This window comes from Bufo bufo, chromosome 5 (assembly GCF_905171765.1).
Source record: "Bufo bufo chromosome 5, aBufBuf1.1, whole genome shotgun sequence".
Classification (NCBI taxonomy): Eukaryota; Metazoa; Chordata; class Amphibia; order Anura; family Bufonidae; genus Bufo; species Bufo bufo.
Genome location: NC_053393.1, coordinates 35,479,105 through 35,488,860, shown reverse-complemented (window position 1 = coordinate 35,488,860; position 9,756 = coordinate 35,479,105). Strand labels below are relative to the sequence as shown.

At 45.7% G+C, this 9,756-nt stretch overlaps 1 protein-coding gene across 1 annotated transcript in view; it reads left to right on the top strand.

Annotated features, from left to right (window-relative positions):
• TG (thyroglobulin) overlaps nt 1-8,199 on the top strand; it is a 174,274-nt gene extending 166,075 nt beyond the window's left edge. Inside the window, 5 exon segments of the mRNA XM_040433830.1 lie at nt 5,408-5,424; nt 5,813-5,839; nt 5,842-5,929; nt 6,167-6,446; nt 8,071-8,199. Coding sequence (XP_040289764.1) covers nt 5,408-5,424; nt 5,813-5,839; nt 5,842-5,929; nt 6,167-6,446; nt 8,071-8,172 — 514 coding nt within the window. The 3' untranslated portion in view covers nt 8,173-8,199.
• The last annotated feature ends 1,557 nt before the right edge of the window (nt 8,200-9,756 follow it).

The following is a 9,756-nucleotide window of genomic DNA, read 5'->3' as shown; positions in this document are numbered from 1 at the left end:
GTAATTATTCCTGTATCTTATCAAAAGAGCAAAGACAGTTCCCTCGGCTGTGTGTAATAGAACATGGCGGATCTGCAGCGGCGAGCCTCCGCGCCAACCCCTGTGCTCTGCCAGTTGTGCCTGCTTCCCATCCAAAAACAATAGACATTATTAGATGGAGGCGTCTTGATCCTACGCGTCTGTTTTACTTCCTTTTATTTCGCCGTGTGAATATGTGTAAAAAAATAGAGCTCGGGTTTTAATCCTTCCTGCCAAACTGGCTTAAAGGGGTTGTACAGGATTAAAAAAACATGGCTGCTTTCCTCCAAAAACAGCGCCACACCTGTTCATGGTTTGTGTCTGGTATTGCTCACATGGACCCCCCCTTTCATTGCTCTAACTGCTCTGCTAGATTATCTTCAGCCTGGCAGCTCAGTGGGGCGTGTCCTTTCTGCTGTCGCTTTCTCCCTGTAACTGCTGCAGCATCTAACGGAACATATGACGGGTGGCAGTTGAACATTTAGGCATACTGCCTTTTAAGGCCCCTTTCACACGGGGCGAGTTTTAAGAATGCTATTAGTAGCATAGACTTTAATGGGGTCCGGGGTCGCTCATCCCTACCGTCTCCTTAGCAACCATGCGTGAAAACCGCACCGCATCCGCACTTGCTTGCGATTTTCACGCAGCCCCAGTCATTTCTATGGGGCCTGCGTTGCGTGAAAAAACGCAGAATATAGAACATGCTGCAATTTTCACGCAACGCACAAGTAATGCGTGAAAATCACTGCTCATCGGCACAGCCCCATTTAAGTGAAAGGGTCAGGATTCAGCACGAGTGCAATGCGTGAGGTGAACTTAATACAGAATGCTTAGTAAAATGTGCCTTGAGGGGTTAAAAAATTAAAAAAATTAACTCACTTCATCTACTTGATCGCGCAGCCGGCATCGTCTTCTATCTTCATTCAGCAGGAGCTGCGCTGACGTCACCACGTGGTGAGCGCGATTAGGTCCTGAAAGAAGAAGAAAGAAGAAGATGTCGGCTGCACGAACAACAGGATGAGGTGAGTTAATTTTTTTTATTTTTTAACCCCTCAAGGCACATTTTAGTAAGCATTCTGTATTAAGAATGCTATTATTTTTCCTTATAACATTAGGTTATAAGGGAAAATAATCAAATCTACAGAACACCGAACCCGAACCCAAACCCGAACTTCAGTGAAGAAGTCCAGGTTCGGGTCTGGGTACCACATTCAGTTTTTTATCATGCGCGTGCAAAAACGGATTGCACCCGCGCGATAAAAACTGAACAACGCACCGCAATCGTACTCAAAACTGACTGAAATTGCGTGCGCACTCGCGCAGGTTTCCCACAATGCACACGCGACGCATCCGGAGAAAATCTGGGACACCCATGTAAAAGAGGCCTTAGGGCTGACCCTTCTGATTAAAATGATGCCTGTCTTGTGAAAATCGGTTAAACAAAAAAACTAAAGAAAATCTCCTATTTGAAATATACGGTCCAAACGATGCCATATCACCAAACAAAAAAGAGGTACTAGACCCAAAATTACATAATAAAATCACCATCTTTATTAACAACTAGCAGAAGGACCCGGCTTCGCACAGGTATATTTCATCTATTTCCTTTAATGTTTGTGTGTGTCGTGAAAAGATATCGACAGTATCCACAATAACAGTGACATCTATAGTACCCCTCCCCTTTAACAGTAACCTCCACAGCGGCCTGCCCCCTTAACAGTAACATCCACAACGCCCTCCCCTTTAATAGCGACCTCCACAGCGGCCGCCACTTTATTAGTGACCTCCACAGTACCCCGTCTCGTTAACAGTGATTTCCACAATAACCTGCCCCCTTAACAGTGACCTCTACAGAGCTCTGTTCCCTTAAAATTTGACCTCCACAACACCCCGCCCCCTTAACAGTGGCCTCTACAGCAATCTGCCCCTTAACACTGACCTCCATAGCGGACCGTCCCCTTAACTGTGACCTCCACAGCAGCCTGCCCCTAGGGTGGCCAGAGGTCCGGTTTTAGGCCGGACAGTCCGGCTTTCAGACTCAGTGTCCTCCGTCCGGTGCAGGGCCTAGACGGACACAGGGATGTTCTTTTGAACAGCTCACTCTCAGACAGCAGCACTGTGCTGCAGGGAGAAAGTCACTGTCCTTCCCACCCCTGCAGCTGACAAAGGTTGATTTTTACCTTCATGCGGTGGGTGAGGGAGCCCATCGGGTCCCCGCGCTGCTGTGGCAGGGACCTGATGGGTGACAAGGCAGCCCGATGCCATGCACAGGCTGCCCAATGCCTTGCACGGCATGGGGACCTGCCTTCTACAGGTGCCCAGGAGATCCAGCCCCAGGCCTGGTCTCCTAGGGAACCTGTTAGTGTATTACTCAGTGTCATACACTAACAGGCAATGCATTACAATACATCTGTATTGTAATGCATTTCAGAGGGTATCAGACCCCCAAAAGTTAAAGTCCCAGAGAAGGACAGAAATAAAGTTTTCAAAAAATTGAAAGAAAAGTGTATTTAATAAAAAAAAGTTTCAAGTAAAAAAAAAAAACGCCCCCTTTTTTCTGTTAATTTTTAATAAAAAATTTTAAAAAAAGGAAAAAACACACATATTAGGTATCACCGCGTCTGTAACAACCGGTTCTATAACTATATGACATGATCCACACTGTCCGATAAACACCATAAAAAAATAAAAACTGTCAAAAAAGCCATTTTTGTCACCTTACATCACACAAAGTGCAACACCAAGTGATAAAAAAGGCGTATGTCCCACAAAATAGTACCAATAAAACTGGCACCTTATCCCCTAGTTTCCAAAATGGGGTCACTTTTTGGGAGTTTCTACTGTAAGGGTGCATCAGGGGGGCTTCAAATGGGACATGGTGCCAAAAAAACAGTCCAGCAAAATCTGCCTTCCAAAAACCATATGGCGCTCCTTTTCTTCTGCGCCCTGCCGTGTGCCCATACATCAGTTAACGACCACATGTGGGGTGTTTCTGTAAACCGCGGAATCAGGGTAATAAATATTGAGTTTTGTTTGGCTGTTAACCCTCTATGTGTTAAATTTATTAATATGGAAAATCTGCCAAAAAAGTGAAATTTTGAAATTTAATCTCCATTTTCCTTTAATTCTTGTGGAACGTTAAAGGGTTAACAAAGTTTGTAAAATCAGTTTTGAGTAACTTGAGGGGTGTAGTTTCTACAATGGGGTCATTTATGGGGGTATCCACTATGTAGGCCCCACAAAGTGACGTCAGACCTGAACTGGTCCCTAAAAAGCTGGTTTTGGAAATTTTCTTAAACATTTTAAGATTGCTTCTAAACTTCTAAGCCTTCTAACGTCCTAAAAAAATTAAATGACATTTACAAAATGATGTCAACATAAAGTAGACATATGGGGAATGTTAAGTAATAAATATTTTATGAGGTCTCACTTTCTGTTTTAAAAGCAGAGAAATTGAAATTTTGAAAATGTTTGGTAAATTTTGGATTTTTTCAAAAAATAAAGGTGAAATATTTTGACTCAAATTTATGATGTCATTATCATGAAGTATGAAACAAGAAAACAATCTCAGAATCACTTGGATAAATAAAAGTGTTCCAAAGCTATTACCACATAAAGTGACACATGTCAGATTTGCAAAAAATGGCCTGGTCAGGAGGGCGAAAACTGGCCCTGGGGAGAAGGGGTTAAAAATTAATTAGACAAGAAACAAGGAGGGTGAGTCGGCGTACAGAGCATAGACATGAAACACAAACCACCAAATGTAATGTACCAATCAAATCCCTACATCAGAGGTACTGCAGCGAGGCTCACCCACCACTGCTGACGCACACTTGGCCAAAGTGGCGTGACCAGCACTGAAAGCTGTAGTTAGACAGATAGATAGACAGATGGATGGAGAGATACATAGATAAACAAAAGAAGAAGACAGCAGCACTGGGCAAAGTATTAAAAGTGTGCTGCACGCAATCCAGACCTTGATCCAAAAGTCCCAAATAACATGTAGAAGAGATCGCAGCGCTCCAGGGATGTGAAAAAAATAGTTGATTTATTCCTCTATATCCATAAAACGCAATGTTTCTGCTCCTATCTGGAGCGTGTTTTTCACATTCCTAGAGTGCTGTGATCCCTTCTACATGTTACATAGATAGAAGCAGGGCCGTCTTTAATATTGATTGGACTCTGGGCAAGAATTTACTTTCCCCCCCTGGATCCCGCCTTCCCACACCTTAGCAGGCAATCACACCCTCCACCACAACACACACACATAAAAAAATAAAAATCCACACACCTGGTATACAATGTACAGGAATGTGCAGTGTGTGAGTATATCATAGCCGACCCACTGCTTTCCCATAGGGAAGCATTGGGAGTCTATTGCACATGCGCGGCTTCATAGAGATGCTTTGAATCAATGCATTTTTATGAGGAGTGTTTAGCGTGAATGCTAGTGTTACACGTTGTGCAACACTGGACTAGGAAGCACCTCTAGCGGCCGTCTGATGAGTGGCCGTCTGTCTGATGAGCGGCCGTCTGTCTGATGAGTGGCCGTCTGTCTGATAAAGTGGGCCGTCTGTCTGATGAGCGGCCGTCTGATGAGCGGCCGTCTGATGAGTGGCCGTCTGTCTGATGAGCGGCCGTCTGATGAGTGGCCGTCTGATGAGTGGCCGTCTGTCTGATGAGTGGCCGTCTGATGAGTGGCCGTCTGTCTGATGAGCGGCCGTCTGTCTGATGAGCGGCCGTCTGTCTAATGAGTGGCCATCTGTCTGATGAGCGGCCGTCTGTCTGATGAGTGGCCGTCTGATGCATGGCCACTAGAGGTGTTCCTTGGCAGTAATGTAATTACTGCCTTTTTTTCTGAAAAGGCAAAGTTTACATTAAACAGCTTGCAGAGACATGCTATGGACACCAGAACTACTACATTTAGCTGTTGTGGTTCTGGTGACTATAGTGTCTCTCAATATAGAGGAAAAAATAGAATTAGCACAAAAGTATCAAATCAAATTATAGCCATGTGTAATGCTATACAGTATTCTGGGCACCTCAGAGGATTAGATATACCTCACAAAGAAATTATCACACATGATAGACTTAGATACACCTCTCAGAAGACAGTGATAACTATAGATACCTTACTCAGAAGACCGTATCGGGAGGGGGCACTCACTGGCTGATGGTCAGATGGTCGGCAGCACGTAAGCGCAGAGCAGAGAACAAGTACAATGCCGGGGGCGCGCCCGCAGCTGGAGGTCAGACAGGGAGTGGGCGCGTGAAACAAGGAGCGGGGCGGGGGGCTGGGTGGGTGGTTAGGCAGTCGGGTTACTCGGAGACGTAGGGAGAAGTGAGCGGCCGCCTCAATGCATTAACCATGAATAAAAACTGTCTACAGTCTGTGTCTTGTGCAGAGTAGACATAGGGGGCAGGGCCTTCCATGCGCTCCGGGCCCCCCTGTGCCGCGGGCCCCATAGCAACGGCGTGGTCTGCCTATATTGGCGGTGCGCCACTGCAGCGGGCCCTTTTGCCCCGCATTAAAGGCGGCCCTGGATAGAAGATGGAGTGATAGGCACAGACAGGATCACCCTTTGCCCGTGCCGTCAGTGGTGGACACTAGGCCCATTATCTGTCTTGCACCTCACAATTATTACCGTATTCTGGTGCGAGTCAATCTCTATGACATCTGTATGTGGATGTTCGCCTTCGAGCATGGAATAGTTTCCATTTCATTCTCTTGAGGTCATGGCAGCGCTGCTAGTGCTTGGTCTCTGTCTTCAGCTCCAGTCTGGATCTCCTGAAGATATCATGTACGCTTTTGGAATTCCTTTCACTCAAACTATAGAAGTCAGTTTTCTCCGGAAGAACAGAATCTTTCCTTACAGATTATGCAATACTTGGCCAACTTTGTGAGAACAGGGTGAGTGCTGCATCCCGCTGTAATCCTAGTTTATGGATGTAATCATGTTGTGCCGCCATTTACCCTCCTTCTGCTCGATGGTCCCTTGAAGATATGTAGAGCGGCAGCCACGTGTTTGACCACTGCCCCATTCTTTTGATTGGTGGGAGTTCCAGGTGTCGGACCCCCACGATCAGACGCTTATCACCTATCCTGTGGATGAAGAACGTGTTTAAAGTTTGGGACATCCCCTTTAAGAGTCCATTACACAACGTTACATATAATTGTTTCTTCTTTCGGAGATGTTTATATTAAAACGCTACATTTAGATATTTTTTTTCTTCCAGAAACCCCAATTTTCTTACAATTTTTCAAGAAAAAGGAACATGGCTTTACCGTCATGGCCGGAGCACCGGTGCACGGAGGTGGAGGCAGATATAAAGAATTTACAGCACTCTTACCAAACCACCAAGGGCTGAAAAAAGCCGAGTGTTCATTCTGGAATCAGCTCATCCCAGTCCTGAAGTCACCTGCAAGTAAGTTGTGGAAGATCAAACAGCCCTGTAGATGTTCTGGGTAGAAGAAAATGTCAAGACTGCAGGTGGAAGGGAAGAGAGAGGCGCCATGGTAATACACCCCCCCCCCCCCCCCCCAGTACATTGTAAGAATATTAGAAGACACCAAGGAGGTCCGTGACCATTACAAGGCTGCATTACACAACCCTGAGGTGACCTCTAATATTCTTATGATGTAGCAAAGCTGGTTCATTATTCCCTATAAAGCACACATCGACTGCTGCAGAACCTCTTTTGCAAGCAAGGTCAAGAGACCTGTTTACCACTGATATTAAGATTAAGATCTGCAACAGCTGAGGTGTGTATTATGAGGTCCTGCAGAAGCTGAGGTGTATATTATTATGAGGTCCTGCAGCAGCTGAGGTGGTATCATGAGGTCCTGCAGCAGCTGAGGTGTATATTATGAGGTTCTGCAGCAGCTGAGGTGTGTACTATGAGGTTCTGCAGTAGCTGTGGTGTGTATTATTATGAGGTCCTGCAGCAGCTGAGGTGTGTATCATGAGGTCCTGCAGCAGCTGAGGTGTATATTATTATGAGGTCCTGCAGCAGCTGAGTGTGTATCATGAGGTCCTGCAGCAGCTGAGGTGTATATTATGAGGTTCTGCAGCAGCTGAGGTGTGTACTATGAGGTTCTGGGCAGCAGCTGAGGTGTGGTATTATGAGGTTCTGCAGCAGCTGAGGTGTGTATTATTATGAGGTTCTGCAGTAGCTGTGGTGTGTATTATGAGTTCTGCAGCAGCTGAGGGGTGTATCATGAGGTTTTGCAGCAGCTGAGGTGTGTATTATATGAGTTCTGCAGCAGCTGTGGTGTGTATTATGAGGTCCTGCAGAAGCTGAGGTGTGATTATGAGGTTCTGCAGCAGCTGAGGTGTGTATTATAGGTTCTGCAGCAGCTGAGGTGTATATTATGAGGTTCTGCAGCAGCTGAGGTGTGTACTATGAGGTTCTGCAGTAGCTGTGGTGTGTATTAATGAGGTTCTTGCAGCAGCTGAGGTGTGTTGAATTTATGAGGTTCTGCAGTAGCTGTGGTGTGTATTATGAGGTTCTGCAGCAGCTGAGGTGTGTATTTATGAGGTTCTGCAGCAGCTGAGGTGTGTATCATGAGGTCCTGCAGCAGCTGAGGTGTGTATTATTATGAGTTCTGCAGCAGCTGAGGTGTGTATTATGAGGTTTTGCAGCAGCTGTTGGTGTGTATTATTTATGAGGTTCTGCAGCAGCTGAGGTGTGTATTATGAGGTTCTGCAGTAGCTGAGGTGCGTATTATTATGAGGTTCTGCAGCAGCTGAGTGTGTATTATGAGGTTCTGCAGCAGCTGAGGTGTGTATTATTATGAGGTTCGCAGTAGCTGAGGTGTGTATTATTATGAGGTTCTGCAGCACTGAGGTGTGTATTATTATGAGTTCGGCAGTAGCTGAGGTGTGTATTATTATGAGGTTTCTGCAGCAGCTGAGGTGTGTGTTATGAAGTTCTGCAGCAGCTGTGGTTGTTATTATGATAACCTATGATTTATAGAATCTGTCAGCCATGTTGCCTAATTTCTACAATTATATAGTATTTCAGACTTTATGGTTTTACTTGTCTTCTAGGTTACAGTCTGGAACCAGGATCGGCAAAAATAGCACAGAAAGTGGATTACCATCTGCAGTGACAGAAGCCGGCCGGAAAGTAGACCAAGGCTCTTACGCCTGATAGACGTGACGTGATCCCGCGTCCTATTACATACCATCCATTCCCAAATTTGTAAAAAGCATCTCCGTTCTCCACGCTGCTTCTTCAGACGCAATGAAAATCCTTCTTGTGTCTCTTTCTACAATAAAGTGGTTAGAATATATCATTTTTTTCCGCTCGTTCACGTCTTTATTCTGACCTTTCTCATAGACCAAAAGAAGGATTTTACCATCCTAAGGAGATGTTCACATGATGGATTTTACAGTGGAGTTTTGGAGCGGACAGCCGCTCTGAAATTTCACAGAAAACCCAACAGCGGTGTGTCCTTTCTGCCTTCCATTCATTCAATGGGAGACAGAGCCGAGGATCGCAGAGCTCTTAGCGTGGCTGCGGCTATAAGGTGCTGCTCCACGATTTTCAGCCCTGCCTCCCATTGAGATGTATATTAGGCAGAAAGGAATCGGCCGCCAGCGGATTTTTTGCAAAATTTCAGCACAGCTGCCCACACCAAAATTCTGCATTAAAATCCATTGCCTAGATGTCCCCTAACAGTTTTGCCAAAGCTCTGCTGGGCTTTAAGAAAAGCCTAACAGTTTTGCCAGGCAGAATGTGTGCAGCAGGGTGAAGGGGGGAGCGCTGCTTTAACCTGTAATATCTCAGATTGGGTAGGAGCTACAGATGGTCGTATTTTGAAAGCTGAGAATCTAAGCTTTAAAGGGTTTGTCAGAGTCTTCTGTATTGATGACCTATCTTCAGGATAGGTCATCTATATCAGTTCAGTGGGGAGTCTGACTCTCGCACCCCCCACCTGTTTGAGCCCCCAGCTGTTTGAGGAGGCTGCATTGCTCCCGTAAACGCTGTGGCCTCCTTGAAGTTTAGAAAGTACAGTGCCGTTCATTGGATAGCGACTGTGCTTGGTATTGCAGCTCATACCCATTTGAATGGGGATTGAGTTGTGTCTAGGTTATGTTACCGATGAACGGACGTACATGGCATAGGAAGAGGCCGTGGCGCTTACCAAAGCTGATTGGTGGAGGTTCCAGGAGTCGGACCCCTGCCCCTGAGGATAGGCTGTCAATATGAAAATCTCGGAAAACCTCTTTAAAACAAGACCAGGATCTAGCTACTATACAACTGGTGATATAGCAGGACACAGTAAAAGCAGCTTAAAGGTGCTGCTCTCACTCCCAACCTGATTTCTAATGACTCTGTCTCCAGTTTTAAGGCGGCTAACACTGGGCGATGTTCACTGTGGCAACACAAATGTCCCTCTGGTCTTAAAGGGATATTCCCATCATGACTGTGTGTAGCTGTTGTGTGGCCCCGTGATCAGCGCATTTCCTCCATGCTGAAAATAATCATCTTCGTAGCTTCTTCAGTAACAGGAACGGATAAGGGGAAGCAGATAATATCTGACAACTGTGCATAACAGAGTGGGAAACCGAATGACCATCGTTATAATAGCCTTCAGCCTCGTGTAATGTTCTGTTTAGAAATCTAAGATAATATCCAGAACATGGGGAGTGGTACTGTGCAACCTACCGCAATACAGGTACATAGGGTGGGGCTTTGTGGCCATGGAAGGGTGTAATATCTGCTGCGCAA